This window comes from Oryctolagus cuniculus, chromosome 15 (assembly GCF_051225735.1).
Source record: "Oryctolagus cuniculus isolate XC-2025 breed Fujian yellow rabbit chromosome 15, ASM5122573v1, whole genome shotgun sequence".
NCBI classification, from domain to species: Eukaryota; Metazoa; Chordata; class Mammalia; order Lagomorpha; family Leporidae; genus Oryctolagus; species Oryctolagus cuniculus.
In genome coordinates, this window is record NC_142881.1 from 6,877,159 (window position 1) to 6,899,163 (window position 22,005).

Below are 22,005 nucleotides of genomic sequence, written 5' to 3' on the forward strand. Positions count from 1 at the left end.
CGTTTGGCACAGAGGTTAAGCGCCTCCTGGGATGCCCGGATGCTGTACCTGAGGGCCTGGGCTCACGGCCTGGCCCTGCTTCCTGCTAACGCACACCTCAGGCAGTGGTCGGTGACGGCTCAAGTACTTGCGTCCCTGCTCCCATGTAGCAAGCCTGGACTGAGCTGCAGGCTCCCGGCTTCAGCCTGGCCCAGCCACAGCTGCTGCCAACTTTTGAGAAGAGAATCAGAAGGTGAAAGATCTGTCTCTGCCTTTCAGAAAATAAACAGATTTATATTTAAGCTTTTAAAAAATGAGTCAGTTTAAAGAAATATTAAGTGAATAACACTGTCATGGCACGTACTCAGGTATGGCCCACATTGGACATTTTTTCCCAGAATGACCAATGTTGAAGTCAACGCTGCTAAACCAAAGGAGCTGAAGTGTTTGTCGCTCACACTGCACACAGCTGTTTGGAAATCGTCAGATTTCCAAGGAATCAGCACCATGCGTTCCCGAGGTGGGACCAGAACCAGTCGGCTGCTGCTGCTGTCACATGCAGGTGAGCTGAACACAGGTCACGGGCCAGCGTCCCCGCGTACCGCGTAAAGCCGCCACCTGCAACACCAGCATCCCCTGTGGGCGCCGGTTCCATCCCGGCTGCTCCACTTCCAATCCAGCTGTCATGGCCTGGGAACGCAGTGGAGGATGGCCCAAGTGCTTGGGCCCCTGCACCCACATGGGAGACCTGGAAGAAGCTCCTGGCTCCAGATTGGCGCAGCGGGTGGAAGACCTTTCTCTTTGTCTCTACCTCTCTGTAGCTCTTTCAAAGAAATAAATCTTTAAAAAAATATTTTTAAACTAAAGGCAATACACAGCCAGAGCTGTTGAACATCTCCCACAGCCACGGCCGCAGGTGGCTGTGCCAGTACCCCCACCCCCAGATTAGATTCCGCTTCAGGCTCCTCCAGGAGTGGTCCTGAGACGGTGAGGTCAGCTCCCAGGCAGGACCAGTGTCCCGGCTGCCGTGGGCTCCAGACCACCCTGCCAGAAGGCCGCTGGTCTTCCAAAGAACGGGTCTTCCAAACACGACACATCCCACCTGACACTGTCCCCACTTCTGGAGAAGAGGAAACGTCGTGAGCACACGTGTGCCCCACGCCCACACCTGCACACGCCAGGCAGGAAGCAGAAGATCCCCCCTCTTGAAACAGCCCAGGAACCCCTGGGCTGGGACATTTGTCGATGTGGCGCACGGAGATGGGACCAGAGAAACCTGGTTGTGGGAGGAAGAATTATCAGCCAGGAACAGCAGCTGTGCTGGGCCTGATCCACAGACACCTCCCCCAGGAAGCCGTGCCCGACACCCCCAGCCAGTGGGGCGTGCAGCTGCCCGGAGCAGCGATGCCTGTCTGGGCCAGCTTGTGGGCTCCGCATACCAAACGCACTCGGGACCCTGGGGAGCGCCCAGATTTACTGTCGGTGAAGGGCAATAATCATGCAACGAGGAGCAATTATCGCCAAATCATTGAGGATTTAAAAAATCATTGGCGAGAAGATAGAGGTCAAGAGGTGCGCTGTCAGGGGAAATAAAAAACTCCCCGCAGCGGTGTGGGTTTCCCTTCCTTCCCGTGCTGTGGAACAGGGAGACGACACACAGAACCCCGGGCTCCACAGAGCCGGAGGGAGGCGCTCAGGCAGGTTCCCTGGTCTGGGTGCAGGGTCACCCCTCACACCCATCTGCAAGTCACACCTCCCTTCACCGTCCCGGCGAAAGGACGAACCTTTCCCAGGAAAACCCGCGCTCCGTGGGCTTCCAGCCTCCGGTGCTCTGCCGGGCGGAGTGTCTTCTGTCACAGGCAGGAGACTGGAGGTGACACGACTTGGGGCGAGGGCTCAGTCTCTCCTGCAGCCGCCAGAAGCACATGCCCCACACGGAGAGGCAGGGAGGTGACCTCCTGTCCTAGGACGAGCCCTCAGCCTTCTGCCCCCAGGCTGAGTGACGTGCACTGGGCAGACCCACCTGGAGGGACCACACCAAGCTCGGCAGAACTCAGAGTCCATGGTTTCTCAGGCGGCAGGAAACGGTGTTGGGAAGGCTGTGAGAAAAGGAGAAGCTGACCCAACCTCCCCGAGATGTGAATAGGAGAGGAGCAGCCTGACTTCAGATGGTTCACGTTCAAGGGCGGGGCGGGCTGGGCGATGCCCGGCAGGAGGGGATACCAGGAGCCTGGTGAGGTCTGGGCAGCCGAGGGCCACAGAGCCACAGATTCACTCAGCAACGCCGCTTCAGGGTGCACAGGGCAAACTGTTCCCGGCAGTGTCCGGGGGAAATCAGGGTTCCAGTGGCAGACGCAGGATTATCCCAGGGCTGTGCTGGCGACGGGCAGCCAGATATGGGAAAAACCAGGAGGTGAACTGTGACCAGCGTCATCCCGGCTGTGGAACCATGAGCAGGTCTGTATTTTACTTTTCTGAAATTTCCCTGTCTCCTTTAACGAACACAACTTACTTCATAGTCAGATGGCGGGGGCACGGCACCGTTTCAAGAAGAAAATCAAATCTGTCCCAGGCTCTAGGGGAGAAAACGTCTAAGAAAAACTAGGCCACGAGATTTCACTGGAACCTTTGCGGAGACATGCCACAAGGACGGCTTCAGGGCTGGGCAGGCGTTCCTGAAACTCACTGCTCCGTCCCGGGTCGCAATTGAGATCGCCAATGCTGGTTCGCTTCCCAAATGCCAGCAATAGTCAGAGCTGGTCCAGGCCAAAGCCAGAAGCCCAGAGTCCAATCCAGGGCTCCCAGGTGGGGGGGCAGGGACCCCAGTACTTGAGCCACCACCTGCTGACTCTGAGAGCACATGAGCAGGAAGTGGAACTGGGACTTGAACCCAGGCACTCCGACACGGGCCACGGACAGCCCAAACAGTGACTTGACCACTGCCCCTAAGCGCAACCCCCCGGTGTGGGCTGGAGAAAACTGACAGAAAAAGGGAACATGAGCACAGATGGGAGACAGAGGAGAGCAAGTAAAACCCCACAGGCGGAACCTCGGTCAGAAGTCTCAGCGTGCCTGTGCCCGGCACGCGCCGCACCTGTGAAGATCCCCCGAGTACAGTTCTCCAAGCCTTGTTAACCTAAAGGCCTCAAATGGGGAGCAACTCAGTGGCAAGCTGAGTATCCCTCATCTGAAATGCACAAAGCCAGAAGGGTTTCAGATCTCCTGTTTTTTGGTTTTTGCAAGTATTTGCACATGAGCTATCCTGGGTGTGAGACTCAAATCTAGATGCAGAATTCATCCGTATTCCAAATCCACCTTCACACGTCACCCGAGGGTAATCTACGATATTTTAACCGCCTTGGGCATGGAACAAAGTGCCAAGGCGTGGCATTTTCCCCCTGTGGCTTCCTCGTGTGCAGGAAGTGTCAAATGTTGGAGCGTTTTGCATTTCCAAGTAAGGAGTGCGCACACTGCATCCCGTCACGGCTTCTGAACTCTGTCTTCCAGGAGAGGCGAGCACAGCTCCTAGAAAGGATGGCGGGTTTCAGAAAACGCACGCGGCAGGTCTGGAACATTCTGTCCTAACGGGGAGCAGGGAACCTCAGTGACCAGGGGCTCAGGTCAGAGGAATCGGACGCTGTCGAAGATGAAATGCTTCGAACGTCAGTACGGTAACAGCTGCTGTGGACTGAAACACAGCAAATGTGCTTAAACCCACTAGCTTAGAGCGCTGTGTGCACCTTGAAGTTCCACCTGTCACCTGGGGAGGGTGCTGGAGAGCCGGCCCATTTTGAAAACTTACAGGCAGCCACCTGGTGTCTCCAATACCAACCTCAAGGTCCCACAGTTGATCAAGAGTTGTCCTGTACAGAACCAGCAACGCAGAGGATGAAGGGAGAAGGAATGGCAGGATTCAGGCCTCACATTTGCAACCCTTGATGAGCTGACGGGCCTGGGCAGAGCTGACAGCTGCTGACTCCACACCCTGAGACGCCTGACGACCCTCCCCGGGGGAACACCGCATGCCCTAGAAAGTTTCCAGAAGCTCCAACCTGACTCCCAGCAGGCTCCTACCTCTCACCACCGAAACTCGGGAGGAGGGGGCAGAGGAGCACACCATAGGCCCCACTGATGTGCCGCCGACAAAACCGGTCCTGGAGAAACCAGGGGCCAGCCAGCCGGGCTGCTACCTCCAAAGGCGGCAAGGAAAGCAAAGGGGAGTGGAGGAGGGAGGGGGCTGACAAGTTACACACGCTGAAGACCCACAGCGACCGACGGCGCCGCCCCAGCTTCACCAGGAATCCGACTCAAACAAACCACACACGGCACAAAGCATTTCTGAGCCGCGGCAACCACGCACCGGCTGACGTGTAGGAACTGCTGCTTGATACTCGTAGAAATGTTTACAAGGGAAGTGCTGTGATTTCTAGGTGTTGCTTCAGGATACTCTAGGGGAAGGGAGTGGGTGGGGCCAGGTTAAACAAGCGGCTGTTAAACCCGAAGGAGCCCCAACAGTCAAATGTACGACATGACGAGAGGAGCAGGCTGTCACTCACAGATGAGACACACAGCCAAGAGTCCACATTAGCGAGGATACACGGACAAGTGCGGGAAAGCTCCTCCTTACGTGAACTCCCACTGACAGGCATAGAAGGAACATGGAAATGTGGAACCTCCACTTGGTCAACATCACGGCACTGTTCCAGGTCAGAATCATCAATGGATGCTACAATCAGGTAGGGAAGGCCCCTCAGAAAGGATCGTTTATTAGGGCCAGTGTCGTGGTGTAGCGGGTTAAGCTGCCGCCTGCCAACACCAGCAACCCTTATGGGTGCCAGTTTGATTCCTGGCTGCTCCATTTCCAATCCAGTTCCCTGCTGGTGCACCTGGGAAAGCATAAGATGGCCCAAGTGCTTGGGCTCCTGCACCCACATGGGAGACCCAGATGGAGTTCCAGGCTCCTGGCTTTGGCCCAGCCCAGCCCCAGCCGCTGTGGCCATTTGGGGAGTAAACCAGTGGATGGAAAAGCTCTCTCTCTGTGTTTTCAAATAAAATAGAGATGGGGCCTTTTCACGGTGCTTCCCAACACGACTCTGAAAAGAACAGTGACTCTATACCGGGAACCCTGCAGCGCCCTCCGAAGCCAGTGGGCAGGGCCACCACCCCAGCAGTGCACACAGTGACACACGGGCCTCCCAAAGCGTGAGGGTGCATCAGGGAGGGAAGGACATTCTGTCACATAACTGCCCAGCGCCTTCAAGGCTGCCAGTCGTCACAGACCAAGCGTCCCAGAGAAAGGCCAGGAGAGGGCCTGGCTGCTCAAACACGTCCTAACGGCTGCCAGTGGGCCAGCAGATAACGGCGCACTGACAGTCCCGGGCTCCGTGAGCAGTCTTACACCGCCCGAGGTTGCTGGTTGGATCCCGTTGGTGACGATGACGTCCACGTCAGCACTTGGGGAAAGGGCACGGGGATTCACTGTGCTGGTTTTGCCGCGTTTTCTGGGCGTGAGGTCACTTCAGCATGGCCAGTTGAGAATCAGCTTTGAAGCCGTTCTCAGCCGATCTTTGCTGGGCTCAGCAAGGAGTCCTTGGGCGGTGCTCACTGCTTGTGCAGATACAGGAAGTGCTGCCCACGGGAGGTTAGCCATTAGGAAACAACCACCCCATGCCAGTACCGCCCTGTCTGGACTGGACCCCAACAAATCAGCCCCACAGGAGCACCACAAAGACAGCAAGGAACCTACTCTTGCGCTGGCAATAGACAACACAAAGGAACCGAACTGCTGGCTGGTTTAAGTTTAAAATTTGTCTATTTTTTTGAAAGGCAGAGTGACAGAGAGACAGAGACAGAGAGCGATCTTCCATCTGCTGGTTCACTCTCCAAATGGCTGCAACGGCTGGGGCTGGGCCTGGGCCTGGCCAAAGCCAGGAGCTTGGAACTCCATCTGGGTCTTCCACATGGGTGCAGGGGCCTAAGCACTTGGGCCATCTTCTACTACTTTCCCAGGTGCGTTAGCAAGGAGCTGGATCAGAAGTGGAGCAGCTGGGACTCAAACCCATATGGAATGCCGGTGTTGCAGGCAGGGGCCTAACCCACTGCGCCACAGTGCTGGCCCCTAGGTATTTATTTTTTAATTGTGGTAATATCCACATTGCATTAAACTGATAACTGTAACCATTTCCAAGTGCTCACGTCACCGGCACTAAGTACACTCAACAATGTTGTGAAACCACCACCAGTCTCCAGTCCAGAGTATTCTTTTACCTCTCTGAAGGAGACGCCAAAGCCACGAGCAGGGAGAGCACCAGCCCAGTGACCCTGGCCTCTCTGACACGCCCGTTCCACATGGTTCCCACACACAAGAATCCACACAGGTGTGACCTTTGCGTCTGGCTTCCCCAGTAGAACGCGCTCAAGGTTCGCGTGCGTCAGGACTTGGTCCTGGGCCACGGCTCAGTGATGACGGCTGTGTGGATAAACAGTCACCCGCGGAGGAACAGGCGCTTGGCTTGCTTTCACCTTTAGCTTACATGAGCAGTGCTGCCATGGACACCCGTTCCAGTTCTTCCGGGTGTGCACCAAGGAATGAGAGCGCAGGTCACATGACACACCGTGGGTTTTCGTGAGCCTGAAACACTTCCCTTTCTCCACATCCTTGCCAACACCTGTTGCTGTGTGTGCGCGTGCGTGTGCATGTGCAAAATCATTTGAGAGGCAGAAAGAGAAAAAACACATACAGCTCCCACTCCCTGCCTCACTCCCCAAGTGCTCACAACAGCCTGGTCTGGGCCAGGCCAAAGCCAAGAACTGGAAGCCAAATTCAGGTCTCCCATGAGGGTGGCAGGGGCCCAACCCAAGCCATCGCTTGCCCCGGCTCTGACAGGTCCCTTGGTTTTGTTTCACCCGGTTTCTCTGGCGAGGGGCTGGCAGGTGCTATCTTGTGTGGTTTTGATTGGCAGATGACCTTCCTACGCATTTGATGGCCATTGCTAGGGGGTCTTCACCCACCGCAGTGTAGTCCAGAAATCCCGCATCCAGTAAGGCTGAGATGTGCTTTAAAAACACGGCAGCAGAATGAATAAGCGAGGGCACTCTGCTAGGAGGAAGCAGAGAGACAGGACAGAGGAAGGAGAGGTGCGGTCTCTTCCCTGCCCCAGCTGGGCCCTGGGCCCTGGCAGGGAGGCGGCTCTGTCCTCTCCATTCTGTGTGCAGGAAGACCACCCTCAGGGCACAGGGTGAAGCCCACACTGCTTACTCCTGCAGGCTGCACTCAGCAGACCCCACCCCTCCTTCTCCAGGGCCTAACAGCCGGGGCTCCTCACAGCTCTGTGATCTCCGGTGCGGACAGGGCCCCTGAGGCCTACTTCCATGCAGTGAGGGCCAGCACTCTCGCCTGCATCTCTATGGGCCACGCGGGCCCAGCAGTAAGGCAGTGTGGGCGACCCAGCATCACCTGGCCCATCACAGGATGCCGACACCTGCGGCACCCTGATGCCACTGAAGCCCCCAGAAGCAAACAGCAGGCTCGCCTGGGCAGGCCCAGGCCCTGGCCTGTTTTTCCTTAATCACTCAGAAAACGGGCTGGGGGGACCACACTCACTGGGCTGGGGGCCGGAGTGGGCGGGGGGACTGTGGGCCACGAAGTCACGACTCACTGCTTTCATTTTCCTCTCCTCTGGGAGGCGATCAGTCCCCCACAGTCACTGCACAAGTGCGGCAAGACAAGTGGTCACTTCTCACCCCCAGCTGTCCCCCTGCAGTGACACTGTCCCTCAGTGGGACCTCTTTAATACACTGATAGGACTTGTCAATCCCCACCCCTCTCGGGAAGGACAAAGCCCCCAGCCTTGGGCACGTGCTCCTCGGTCTTCCACGGGAGCCGGTTTAACAGGCGGCGAACACCAGCACCCACATTTCCACCACTGCACCCCTTCCCAGTCAAAATCACTCTCACAGGGGTCTACATTTGGCCACCCAGCCAACCCCGCAGGCTGCCTGAGCTCTGGACCCCACCTCAAGGCTGAGCCGGCTCCTGTGTGAGCACCAGGACCCAGGCTGCCCGCACACCTGCACACCTGCACACCACGAAGCACCAGCCTACCTGGTGGGCTTCCAACCCCATGGCTTGCAAGGCAGACCGGAAAAACTCAGGAGACGGCTTCCCCACCACTTCGGCTTCGATGCCACAGGCGTACTGCAGAGAGAGAGGGACGCCCAGGGATTGGGTGCAGGAACACGCAGCCGCCCAGCAAGGACACCGTCCCAGGCAGGACTCCGTGAGCCGAGACACATCTCATAAGCAAGAGCGTCTCAACTCCACACAGGCTGCCCGGGACACAGAGATGTCCCCAGGTGGCACAGCACAAGGCCTCCCGAGGGCCAGCAGACCAGAGCTCTATTCGCTTGCCCCGCTGCAGGCCCATTCTCTTGCCCCGTCCATCTCCCCGGAGAGGCCCAGCGTGGGCCTGTCCATCTCGCCCACCTGTGGCCACGAGGGAGCTGTGCCAGCTGTGAGGACAGGCTGAGACGTGAGGTTGACAGGAGCCCCAGCAGGGGCAGCTGAGGGGACAGAGGTCAGAGGGGCCTCCAGGGGCTGGGAGGAGTCAGGAGGGAGTCCAGTTAGTCCAGATGGCTGCGAGCCCGACAGGGGGGAGGCAGAGGGGACACTTGGAGAAGGCAGGGAGGCTGAGCGCCGCCCTGAGTGGCAGGAAGGGGGCACGATGTGGCGGGGGGGGGAGTGCCGGCTGCGGGCCCCCAGCAGGAGGCCCTACTTTGAACTGCGAAGAGCAGGTGACACGTGGGTACTCCCAAGTGGACGGCCACAAGGTCAGGAGGGGGCTGGGAACAGGGCCAGGCAGGTACCTCAAGTGCCTTCATGTAGGCACCGACGTCCAGCATCAGGCCAGAGGTCTCCTTGTAGTAGCGCCTAGGAGAGAGCAGATGGGATGGGGTGAGCAGGGCCGGCGGACTGGCTCGAGAGGGCGGTGCAGCCACACTAAGAAGGCCACGGGTCTTTTGGACAGAATGGCCGCTGTTGTGAGCCCCCAGGAGCCCTGGGGCAGATGGGCCCAACTGCCAGCACAGATAAGGTGAGTGACCTGTCCCAGGAAGGGACAGTGGGGCCACCGAGCAGGTGCCGAAGCCGGAACTGCTCATGTTAGCCCCCAACTGCTTCGTTAGTCCCAGAGGTCCGGGGAGGCACCATGTGGTCTCACCGAGGCCGGGCGGGCTCAGCCGCAGGAGTGCTCCCGGGAGTGCCAGGCCCGCAGCTGTGCCTGCCTGAGCCCTGCAGCCTCACCCAGCCCACAGCCACGTCAGCCCTGAGCCTCGAGGCGCCGGGTGGACCATGCCCAGGTCTCTCTGAGCAAAGCCATTTGACTGAGGGGGGAAAGTGGTGTAATCCCCGCTGTGCTGGACAGGAAGGAGACCCCAAAATAGAAGGGGAACTGGGTTTCTGGGGTCAGGATTGTGCTTTGCAATCCATCACATCAATTTCCCCTTCCCCTTCCCGGCACTCTGAACTGGGGCGACAGCGGAAAAGCACGCAGGCAGAGAACCAGCGGGCAGCATCCTCAGCCCCTCTCGCTAACGGCTGACCTGGGGTTGGGTAAATCATGTAGGCCTGTTTCCTAATCTGCAAAATGGGCAAAACAAAGAGTAAACAGTACCTATCTCATGAATTACAGCAATGCTTGAACTAAATGATGCATGTGAAGTTCTTAACAGGACTTGTGGCATGGGAAACTGCTCAAAAGAAGACCAGAGGGGCCAGTGGTGTGGCGCAGCGGGTTAACGCCCTGGCCTGAAGTGCCGGCATCCCATATGGGTGCTGGTTCGAGACCCGGCTGCTCCACTTCTGATCCAGCTCTCTGCTGTGGCCTGGGAAAGCAGTAGAAGATGGCCTGAGTCCTTGGGCCCCTGCACCCACGAGGGAGACCAGGAAGAAGCTCCTGGCTCCTGGCTCCTGGCTTCGGATCGGCACAGCTCTGGCTGTTGCAGCCAACTGGGGAGTGAACCACCAGATGGAAGACCTCTCACTCATTCTCTCTGCCTCTGTGTAATTCTTTCAAATAAATAAATAAATCTTTAAAAAAAAAAAAAAAGACTGGAGGATATGATTATAAACAGCCGTCATCCAGGCTGAGGCAGGAAGGAAGACAGCAGAAGGGGGAATGAGTGCAGGTCTTCCCAGGTGTGCGGCTGCGGCCCCTCCTGTGGCCACCTGGATGTTAGAACTGAGCGCCCTGGGCGCTCCCCAGGGCTGTGCCACTCCTCCAGCTCTGCTGGTCCCAGGGACCCTGCCTGTCCCCTCTGGAGCTGCCCGAGGCCTTGAAGCTGCGGGAGCCTGCACTGCCCACCAGCACCCAGCCCAGCCACCCAACCTCCTGCCACCTCCGCCACCCCTCTGCGGCTAAGGGCTGCACCCAGCTGGGCTGTTGCAGCCAGGACTCGGTGGGGACCTGCAACCGCTGCCCCCAATTTCATGTCTTAAACACAGATTTCAGACACACCTTGCATTTAGATAGCCTTCAAGAAGTGCGTCCTTTTGTTGCCCATTTCTACAACAAACTACTTTTGTATGACAAGTTCCTCAGCGAGGAAGAAAACGGTGAGTGACAAGACAAAGCCTGAGTGGCGAGAGGGGGACACACACGAGCTGTACCACAGCTGGCATGAGTTACTCGGGGTCACTGCCCCCCAGAGATGCCCAGTGTAGTGGGAGGCAGATGAGCCCCCAGATGTAAAATGGCAGGGCAGGGGCTACGGGAGCCCGTGTATCACGTGCTCAGCCCGAGCAGACGGGGGGCAGGCTGGGGGTGGGGAGGCACAGCAGGAAACGTCACAGCTGAGAGCAAAGTGGGGAGGAAGGGAGTGGAAGGCCAGGGCGTCAGACCCCCAGAGCGTCCTGCAGATGACCATGGTGGGCCACAGCGGCCCAGGCAGGGCCTTCCACCAGCCCTCAGAGACCACGGCCCTCATCCCCTTGGCCCCCAAAGGGAAAGGAAGGGTAGGGCCTGTGGGCAGCAGGCAGAGGTGCCCAGCGGGGACCCGGGAAGGGCCTCTTGGAGAAAGTGACGTGGAGATGGGGCCAGTGCTGTGGCATAGCGGGTAAAGCCGCCACCGGCAGTGCCAGCATCCCATATGGGCACCAGTTTGAGTCCCGGCTGCTCCACTTCCTATCTAGCTCTCCGCTGTGGCCTGGAAAAACACTGAAAAATGGCCCAAGTCCTTGGGCCCCTGCCCATGCGTGGGAGACCAGGAAGAAGCTCCTGGCTCCTGGCTTCAGATCGGCACAGCTCCGGCTGTTGCAGCCAATTGGGGAGTGAACCAGCGGATGGAAGACCTCTCTCTCTGCCTCTCCTTCTCTCTCTGTGTAACTCTGACTTTCAAAGAAATAAATAAATCTTTAAAAAAAGAAAGTGATGCGGAGGACTGAGCCAGAGACAGAGGACGGAGAAGAGGGAAGATCACATCAGCACAGGAAACGCTAGCCCACAAACAAAAGAAAAACTTCCACCAAGCCAGGGGCAGGCACTCCACCTAGGAGTGAAGATGTCTACATCCCATCAGAGTGCCTGGGCCGGGGTCACAGCTCCACTCGTGATCCCAGCTCCCCACTAACATGCGCCCCGGCGTGGGAGGCGGGGATGGTGGCTGCAGTAGCTGGATCCCTGCCACCTACTCTGGAGACCCAATGAAGATCCTGGCTCCTGGCTTTGGCCTGGCCTAGCGCCAGCTGATGCCAGCATTCGGTGGGAGTGTGTGCACCTGTCCGTTCATTCTCTTTCCCCATCTGTCACTGAAATAAAGGGGGAAGCAAATCAAACAAAATCCACCGATTGTAAGAGGTACAGCCCTCTGCTGTGAATGAGGTTCTGGGAGCTTCCGGCCCAGCCTCTCAGCTGTCCCGGGGCCGCCTGGGGGAGGCAGGGGGCTGGTAGACAGGAGCGGGCGTCTGTCTTCCTGGGTGACCTCAGGGTACGACTGCTGCTGCTGGCTTCAGATTCCCCAGACGCCTCCTCTGAAGTCAGAGGAACCTGGACTCCCTTGCACTTGAACTTGGTCCCGGTGTCTGTGGGGCTGCCACACCTTGGAGCGCAGAGCACTGCCTGCCGGAGCCCCACACTGGAAACCTTGCCATTTCGTTCTCTGACCGAATCTGCGCTTGCTTTTATGGGGCTTAAGATTTTCATTTCCTATTCACTCAGGAAAACAAAAAGGAGTCCTGAGGCAAACTGTCAAATGTTTTCCAGAGATGTAGGAAGCATGAGCTCTGGATTTTTTTAAACATCCAGGCCCAGGCTCTCTGTGTGCAGGGGAGGCCGCAGGATGCGACCGCCGCAGGCCTGGGAAGGACGGAGGGGCAGCGCCGCTGGCCAGTGAGCGGGAGCCGGCAGGTGGGCCGACGCCTCCTGTCACTGCCGCTCCCCATCGCTCAGCTCTGCCTCCTTCCAAATGACCACTTGACCTTTCCCTGAAGGGCCATTAACCTCCCTTCATCTGGTGCGTAAACAGCTTAATTTTCAGACGCCGGCATGACAGAAGAAATTACAAAGCCAATTCCCACTCTCGGGTCCAGACAGACGCCAATGTAAATCACTGCTTCTGGGGGCAGGACGCTGCCCGCGGGACACCCCCCCTTCTCCCCAGCAGGGACCCCCAGCTGCTGGAGCAGCTCTTCCTGGGCCGGTGCCGGTCCCCAGGAGCTGTTCCAGCCCAAAAGGTGCTGGCTCCTTTCTCTGGTTCTTAACTCCCAATCCATAGCCCAAAGCAGTCCCCGCGGCTGGGGACCCCAGCAACCACTCATTAAACAAACGCTTGCCTGTTCCCGCATTTATGAATCATTACAGAACTGAAAGCCGCCGATTTTTTCCTTCTCAGCAACATAACCTATCTCAACTACGGCCCATGATCTGGAACAATAACTTTCAATAATCAAGCGGAATTAATAGACGATTCCAGGAACAACGGCGGATTTTCTACAGCACACAAGGTGATTCACCAAGGATTTCAAATCCATTGTAGAGAGGACTTGAACGCTCCCAGCACAGAGAAATAACAAGTATCTGAGGTGATGCCTACGCCGTGAGGGCAGTGTCCTGCCCTCATCAACACCTGCCAGACTGTCACACGGCTACTGACCCTGCCCACAGCACACCCCTACTACACTGTATACAGTACAGTCACACAGCACCCCCCACACAGCTACAGCTACTGACCCCTGCCCACAGCACACCCCTACTACACTGTATACAGTACAGTCACACAGCACCCCACACACAGCTACAGTTACTGACCCCTGCCCACAGCACACCCCTACTACACTGTATACAGTACAGTCACACAGCACCCCACACACAGCTACAGCTACTGATCCTGCCCACGGCACACCCCTACTACACTGTATACAGTACAGTCACAGGGCACCCCCCACACACAGCTACAGCTACTGACCCCTGCCCACAGCACACCCCTACTACACTGTATACAGTACAGTCACACAGCACCCCACACACAGCTACAGCTACTGACCCCTGCCCACGGCACACCCCTACTACACTGTATACAGTACAGTCACACAGCACCCCACACACAGCTACAGCTACTGACCCCTGCCCACGGCACACCCCTACTACACTGTATATAGTACAGTCACACGGCACCCCACACACAGCTACAGCTACTGACCCCTGCCCACGGCACACCTACTACACTGTATACAGTACAGTCACAGGGCACCCCCCACACACAGCTACAGCTACTGACCCCTGCCCACAGCACACCCCTACTACACTGTATACAGTACAGTCACACAGCACCCCACACACAGCTACAGCTACTGACCCCTGCCCACGGCACACCCCTACTACACTGTATATAGTACAGTCACACGGCACCCCACACACAGCTACAGCTACTGACCCCTGCCCACTACACACCCTACTATACTGCATATAGTACAGTCACACGGCACCCCACACACAGCTACAGCTACTGACCCTTGCCCACAGCACACCTACTACACTGTATATAGTACAGTCACAGTGCACCCCATACATGTATAGGCACTGATCCCTGCCAGCTGCATACCCCTACTGCAGTGTCACACTGTGCCCACTGCACATGTACAGTAACTGATTCCTGCACACCCCTACTGCAGTGCCACACTGTACCCATTGCACATGTACAGTAACTGATTCCTGCACACCCTTACTGCAGTGTCACACTGCTCCTGTACTCATGTACAATTACTGTCAATTTATTTGGATGGCAGAGTTACAGAAAGGCAGAGGCAGAAAGAGATCTTCCATCCTCTATTCACACCCCAGATGGTCATAACAGATAGAGCTGGGCCTATCTGAAGCCAGGAGCTTCTTCTACCTCTTCCAGGTCTCCCATATGGGTGCAGGGGCCCAAGGACTCGGGCCATCTTCTATTGCTTTCCCAGGCCATAGCAGAGAGCTGGACAGGAAGTGGAGCACCCGGGACTAGAACTGGCATCCATATGGGCTACCAGCATTGCAGGCAGCAGCTTTACCCGCTACGGCACAACACCGGCCCCAGAAACGTTTACTTTTTTTTTTTTTTTTTTTTTTTTTTATTTTTTTTGACAGGCAGAGTGGACAGTGAGAGAGAGAGACAGAGAGAAAGGTCTTCCTTTGCCGTTGGTTCACCCTCCAATGGCCGCCGTGGTCGGCACGCTGCGGCCGGCGCACCGCGCTGATCCGATGGCAGGAGCCAGGAGCCAGGTACTTCTCCTGGTCTCCCATGGGGTGCAGGGCCCAAGCACCTGGGCCATCCTCCACTGCACTCCCTGGCCACAGCAGAGGGCTGGCCTGGAAGAGGGGCAACCGGGACAGAATCCGGCGCCCCGACCGGGACTAGAACCCGGTGTGCCGGCGCCGCTAGGCGGAGGATTAGCCTAGTGAGCCGCGGCGCCGGCCGTTTACTTCTTAAAAGTACATCCATATTCCTCTCCTTTCTAGAAACATCTTTCGTTTGCCTATTTCTGATAGGGACACAGCATGAAAAAGATTTTCTCTATGGTGAGAAAACCCACAAGTGCCATTTACTGGCATGGCGATGTGCACAGTAGAGACCAGTCAGGCCACTGGAAAACTGGACTTATGGAGGCCATGGCCAGTCCTATCGATAATAGATGTTTGATTCTTCAACAGAACTCAGAAATCTGGATATTTTATGTAAAATCTAAACTAAGGACTGACTCAAGGGGCCAGTGCTGTGGCATAGTGGGCTAAGCCTCTACCTGTGGCACCGGAATCCCACATGGGTGTCAGTTCTAGTCCTGGCTGCTCCTCTTCTGATCCAGCTCTCTGCTATGGCCTGGGAAAGCAACAGAATATGACCCAAGTCCTTGGGCCCCTGCACCTGCATGGGAGACCCGGAGGAGACTCCTGGCTCCTGGCTTTGGACGGGCTCAGTTCCAGCCATTGCAGCCATCTGGGGAGTGATCCAGAGGATGGAAGACTTTTCTCTCTCCCTCTGTGTGTATCGCTACCTCTCAAATAAATAAATAAAATCTTAAAAAAATAAATAAATAAAAAGACAAGAATTTTCAGATCCTGTATGGGCCAAGCCTTCCACGTGCTGCAGAATGTAGCAGCTGAGAGGCGAGAAGCCCTGGCTCGGGGTCAGCCAGGCCGGTGGCATTCCTGGTCCTGCCAGGTCTCAGTACTCCCACCTGCAAAATGGCAATGACACCGCTCGCCATGCGCAGGGCCGCAGACCAAACAGAGTACATCAGGTGTTGAGCAATGCTCAAGGTCCCTCTCCATCTGTTCAAATCGCTGGCCCTGCTCAGCAGGTGGACGCAGCAGGCGCCCCGTCATCAGAAGCATCAGCGCTGGAAGCCACTGCCCAGGAGAGGGCCCTCGAATTGTGCACTGCGCACGAAACTGGGGGCGGGGGGACTCCAAAGTGTCCCCGCAACTTCAGGAGCCTGTGACGCTACAGCCCTAGGCCTGTTTCTGGTGACGACAGAAATAACCAGTGCAGCTCTCTGGAAGGTAACTGGGCAGCGCGAACCAGAAGCCACAGGTTGGGATGCCTGCATCCCATGTTGCAGAACCCGGGTTCAAGTCCCGGTCACTCGGCTCCTGGTTCATTTCCTTCTAACGTGCACCCTAAACATTGACTGCTAAGTGGTGAGGTCCTTGCCACCCATGTGGGATTCTAGGATGAGTTCCCATTGCCAAGTTTTGCCCTGGTCCAGCCATAGCCATCGTGGGCACTTGGAGTGTGATCAGGAGATGGGAGCTCTCTGTCTCTATGCCTCTCAAACACAAAAAGCACCTTGCTGTGTCAGTGTCTGAGGACAACACCTAAAATTTACAAAGCAGCTCATCACAGCGTTGTGACAACAGAAAGTCAGGGACAACCTAAACGTGCACCAACAAGGGCCAGGGAAACAACGCGACATGTCCCTGAGCTCTCCAGTTACCATGAGCCTGCCAAGAGGCTGGCACCCAACATGGGCACTGGTTCAAGTCCTGGATGCTCCACTTCCAATCCAGCTCTCTGCTGTGGCCTGGGAAAGCAGTGGAAGATGGCCCAAGTCCTTGGGACCCTGCACCCACGTGGGAGACCCAGAAGAAGCTCCTGGATCCTGGTTTTGGATTGTTCCAGCTCTGGCCATTGTGGTCATTTGGGAAGTGAACCAGTGGATGGAAGCTCGCTTGCTTGCTCGCTCTCTCTGTCCCCATCTCTCCCTCTAACTCTGTCTCAAGTAAATAAAAAATGTTTAAAAAAAAAAAAAAAAAAAAAAAAAAAACTCCCAAAAGTGGAGAACAGGTGACCAGATCAAGTCAAATTCCCATGCTGTGATTGTGTCTCTCTCCAAGGATCTATTTGTGCAGGGAACATCGGGATGAGTGCACACCAGTATGTTGACAGCTGTTTTCCTTGTGCAGTGAGATAAACAATACTTCTTTTCTTATGTTCACCTGTATTTTCCAATTTTTCTTCAAATCAATAAACGTGTGCTATCTTAGATGTTAACCAAAAACAACCTACACCAATTCAAGAAACAGATAAGGAGTGCAGGTGCTGTGGTGTAGTTGGTAAAAGCCACAGCCTGAAGCACCAGCATCCCATATGCGCACTAGTTCGAATCCTGGCTGCCTCACTTCCAATCCAGCTCCCTGCTAATGTGCATGGGAAAGCAGTAGAACATGGTCCAAGCACTTGGGCCCCTGCACCCATGTGGAGACCCAGAAAAAGCTCCTGGCTCCTGGCTTTGGCAGCCATTTGGGGCGTCAACCAGTGGATGGAAGATCTCTGTCTCTTCCTAACTCTGCCTTTCAAATAAAATAAATCCTTAGATAAGACAATGAGCCACACGCTAGAGGCTCAAACAACAGGGGCCACAGAAGCACAACTCAGAGAGTGCTCTGTGGTCAGACACACTCAGAGCAGAGCATCCCACAGGCCCCCAAGCCTCTCAGTCACTATGGAGTCCTGGGGACCATTCCACACCTGGCGCCACAGCCTGGGCAAATTCTGTCCACACTTAGGACGATCAGCACTTGGCTTCCGAATTCTCCAAGGGGTCTCCACCTGCAGTGACAACTTCCCAATCACCCCCAACCACTCCTCGCCATGGGCCCACACGGACACTTGATCAGTCAACTACTGATGACAATGTATCCTAATCTCCTAAGAAATTATTAAAGGAGAGGAAAGGAGAAATGACGAAAGAGAGAGAAGGAAGCCACCCTGTGCTCACATCACACCGACTTTTCTGCATTAGCTTTTTTTTTTTTTTTGAGATTTATTTATTTGAAAGGCAGAATTGCAGACTGAGAGGGAAAGAGGGGGGCAGGAAAAAATATCTTCCATCCATTGGTTCATTCTCCAAATAATTGCAATGGCCAGGGCTGGGCCAGGAGCCTGGAACTCCATCCAGGTCTCTTACATGGGTGGCAGGAGCCCAAGAACTTAGGCCATCCTCGGCTTCTTTCTCAGGTACATTAACAGGGAGCTGGATCAGAAGTGGAACAGGCAGTTGTAAAACAGATTGTGGCCTGCTCTGTGGTGTAGCGGATTAATCCACTGCACGCATCCCATATGAGCATCAGTTCGAGTTCTAGCTGCTCCACTTACAATCCAGGTCCTTGCTAACGTGCCTGGGAAAGCAGCAGAGGACGGAACCAAGTACTTGATTCCCTGCCACCCACGTAGGAGACCAGGACGGAGCTCCTGGCTCCTGTCTTCAGCCTGGCAGAGGCCCAACACTTGAGACCACTTGGAGAGTGAATCATGGATGAAAGATAACTGTTTCTTTCCGAAATTCTGCCTTTCAAATAAATAATCTTTAAAAACAAAGAAGTGGAACAGGGCTAGCCTTGTGGCTAACGGGTTAAGCCACCACCTGCAATGCCAGCATCCCACATGGGCACAGGTTCATGTCCCAGCTGCTCCACTTCTGATCTAGCTCCCTGCTAATGGCCTGGGGAAAGCAGCAGAAGATGGCCCAAGTGCTTAGGCCCCTGCACCCACAAGGGAGACCTGGAAGAAGCTCCTGGCTCTTGGCTTTGGCCTGGCCCAGCCCTGGCCATTGTGCCATCCAGGGAGTGAACCAACAGATGGAAGATCTCTTCATCTCTCTAACTCTGACATTCAAATAAATAAATAAATTTTAAAGAAAAAAAGTGGAGCAATGGGGACTTATATCAGCACTCATATGGGATGCCAGCATTGCAGGTGGTGGCTTAACCCACTGTATCACAATGCCAGCCCCCACTTGATTCTTTCAAACAAAAAAATTCATTCAAGAGGCACAGAGAGACAAAGCCCCAAGCTGCTGGTTCATTTGCCAATGTCCATGATGGCCAGGGCTGGAACCAGCTCAACTGAGGTCTCCCACATGGGTGGCAGGATTCAACCACCTAACCCCTGTCCCCCAGAGTCTACACTGGCTGGAAGCTGCAATCAGGAGCAGAGCTGGGAACCAAACCCAGCCACTCCTAGTGCCTTCGCTGCTAGGCAGAACGCCCGCCCCTCTACTGGATTCCATGCCAGAAAACCACAAAGCCCTGTCCAAAGCAGCCAGAGGGGACTCTCCCCGGAACCGACTTACCCTTTTCCCAGGGATATGAGCACGGGACGCTCCAGCTCCATGAGCAACTGGAAGGCCTGGTTCATGTTCCTGTACGAAAAGTCGTCACCAGCGTCTGCCATCACAACACAGTTTGGGTTGGACGTGTCAATCTGGTCGAATTCCGGGCGGACTCCTAGAGCAGGACAGCGCATGTGGTCAGGCCCCAGGACAACGTGGCCTACCTCCATGCTCCACCACATCCGCTGCGTGCCGGGGCTGCCTCGCCTCTTTCTCAGATGCACGGCTCCTCTGCAATCCTCGCAGCTGCCGTGGGAGGTGGGTGGGGGTGGGGTCACCCCAGGCCACAGACGAAGGAACCCAGCTCCCCACAGAGACTGTCAGGAGACAGACGCACTCCCAGGGTCCCATCAACACCGGCACCAGGAGCTTCCTCCATTCAGTACCAGGCAGGAGACCCACAGCTGGCAGCTACGGAGGGCAGAGTCCTGGGAGGCTGGGGGTGGCCATGGGCGACCCAGGGAGGGCTGGTGCTGCAGGCCAGACTACTCCCAGGGGATGTCGGGCAAACCCCCCCGATGCCCACCTCCTTGCTGAGCCCCGAGCCGTAATCTTTCACTGTAACAAACCACGACCGTGTGTGTCCCAGCTTTTCAGAGTCCTAGGAGTGCTTCGGCAAATCACTGAGCCTGGGGCTGGTCTTGAGGCCTCTGACACAGTGCAGACCCCACGACTCCATTTCCAAGGAGTTCCAGACTCGGCATGCTGGGGGCTGTCTGGGAAGGGCAGGAGGGGTCTCCAGCGTGATGGGCTGGGCTGCACAGGAGCGCGCATGCATCCATCATAAACCAGCAAGAGTACACCTGAAGTCTGTGCATTTCACTGTACACAAATCTTACACCAACAACAAAAAATGCAAATACTGAACACCAGGGATATGCTGAAGCATTTGGGGTGGGGGCGGGAAATGCCCAGCAGGTGGGCCACACAGGACCCACGAAATCACCTGGTCTGGCCCTGCCAAGGCAACCACAGGCGGGACGTAAAATGCAATAAATCTATAGCAGGCTAGTGTTAAGTTTTATTTTAAGTTTTAGTTTTATTAAGCTGACAATTAAAAAAAAAGATTTATTTAATGTATTTGAAAGACAGTTACAGAGAGAGGTCTTCCATCTGCTGGTTCACTCCCCAGATGGCCGCAACAGCCAGAGCTGCGCCAATCTGAAGCCAGGAGCTTCTTCCGGGTCTCCCACGTGGGTGCAGAGGCCCAAGGACTTGGGCCATCTTCTACTGCTTTCCCAGGCCATAGCAGAGAGCTGGATTGGAAGAGGAGCAGCTGGGACTAGAACCAGCACCCATACAGGATACTGGCGCTGCAGGCTGGGGCTTTAACCCACTGCGCCACAGCGCCGGCCCCCTGAAAATTTCTTATGGGCCACAAATGATGTTATAAACATCCGCACAGCTCTTGGCAGAAAAAAGGTTCCACAGCCCTGACTTATGGGAAATACAGCAATGCCTGCATTCACCTTGAAAGTCCCTCCAAATCAGCACAGATGGAGGCGGCATGGCTGCAGAGGCGGACAGATACACAGGGAAGGAAACCTCAGGGGACGTCATGAACAGAATCTGGGCAATGGGTTCAAAATGTTCCAAGGAACATTCTTCCAGCTTTGCTGCATGTTTGAAAATGTCCATAATAAAATATTGGGGGTCGGGGCTGGCACTGTGGCACAGCGGGTTAACACCCTGGCCTCAAGCGCTGTGATCTCTTATGGGTGCCGGTTCGAGACCCAGCTGCTCCACTTCCAATTCAGCTCTCTGCTGTGGCCTGGGAAAGCAGTGGAAGATGGCAAGTTATTGGGCCCCTGCACCCACGTGGGAGACCTGGAAGAGGCTCCTGGCTCCTGGCTTTGGATCAGTGCAGCTCTGGCCACTGCAGCTAATTGGGGAGTGAATCGTCGGATGGAAGACCTCTCTCTCTCTCTATGCCTCTCCTTCTCTCTGTGTAATTCTTTCAAATAAATAAATAAATCTTTATAATAAAAAATAAAATATTGGGGGAAAATCCACCAACAACAAAACCTGAAAAACATTTGCCAAGGTGGAACCAAGGCTGAGGCGGGCACCTGTCTTTCCCTCCCACCCGCAAGCCAGGCCGTCTGCTCGTTTGCTTCTTCATTTAGCGCCACCTTGGAGCAAATGCGGAACCTCCCTCCCCTGGGCTCCCACCAGCCCCACGCCCGGGCCCCACGCCTGTGCCCCACAGCCGCTCTGGGGGTGAGGAGGACAGGATGTCTTCCTGAAGTCCCCTTGCTTTGAGGACAAGTTCCTGGCAAGGGACTCCCCTTCCTGGCGGGGCATTCTGAGAAACATGGTTTCCAAAGGCGGGACCTGTGTCCTGAAGTGGCGCCACCCTCCGCCTCTGGGAGCCCCCTCTCCTGCCCCGTGTCAGCTGTGGGGGAAGGCGGGCAGCTGACCGAAGGACCGGGAGGCGTCCGTTACTAACGTCCCTTCGTAAGTGCTGGGAGGCCAGATCACAGGGCTCCTGCTGCCGCTTCCCAAGACCTCATTCAGACTGAACCAGGCTGCAGCCTTGCTCCCAGAGCCCCCGCAAGCAGCAGGGGGGAGCACAGCTGCTTCCCCGAGTTCAAGGGCCCGGTGCCACAGGACAGACCTCCACCCAGCTTCCCTCTCTCAGCAGGAACTGGCGTTCTGCCCCCTGAGAGTTCTCTGGCCCCTTGGCCCACCCTAGATTCAGGAAAGCCATTTGACCCTGCCTGTAGGGACCCTGTGGTGTGAGGCCAGGGGACGGGGACTGGCCCCCAGCAGGAAGCCCCCCCACCCCAAGTTTCCACTCCACAGCCCCAAGGGTAGAGGTGGCAGGAGTCAGGGTTCCCTCTGCCCCTGGCCCCACCCTGGAAAGGTCCCCGGACCCCAGGCTT

General features: G+C 56.1%; 1 protein-coding gene across 2 annotated transcripts in view; it reads right to left on the reverse strand.

Annotated features, from left to right (window-relative positions):
• The window catches only part of LHPP (phospholysine phosphohistidine inorganic pyrophosphate phosphatase), a 108,170-nt gene that overhangs the window by 69,630 nt on the left and 16,535 nt on the right, over window positions 1-22,005 (reverse strand). The window contains exons 3-6 of one of the 2 annotated variants that reach the window (XM_089313856.1): window positions 19,082-19,235; window positions 8,845-8,908; window positions 8,084-8,176; window positions 3,188-3,504 (exon numbers count right to left, since the gene is read on the reverse strand). In XM_089313856.1, coding sequence (XP_089169982.1) covers window positions 3,460-3,504; window positions 8,084-8,176; window positions 8,845-8,908; window positions 19,082-19,235 — 356 coding nt within the window. In that variant the 3' untranslated portion in view covers window positions 3,188-3,459. Of the gene's footprint in view, window positions 1-3,187; window positions 3,505-8,083; window positions 8,177-8,844; window positions 8,909-19,081; window positions 19,236-22,005 lie in introns of those variants that run through there. The other variant, XM_002722150.6, reaches the window with a different exon arrangement.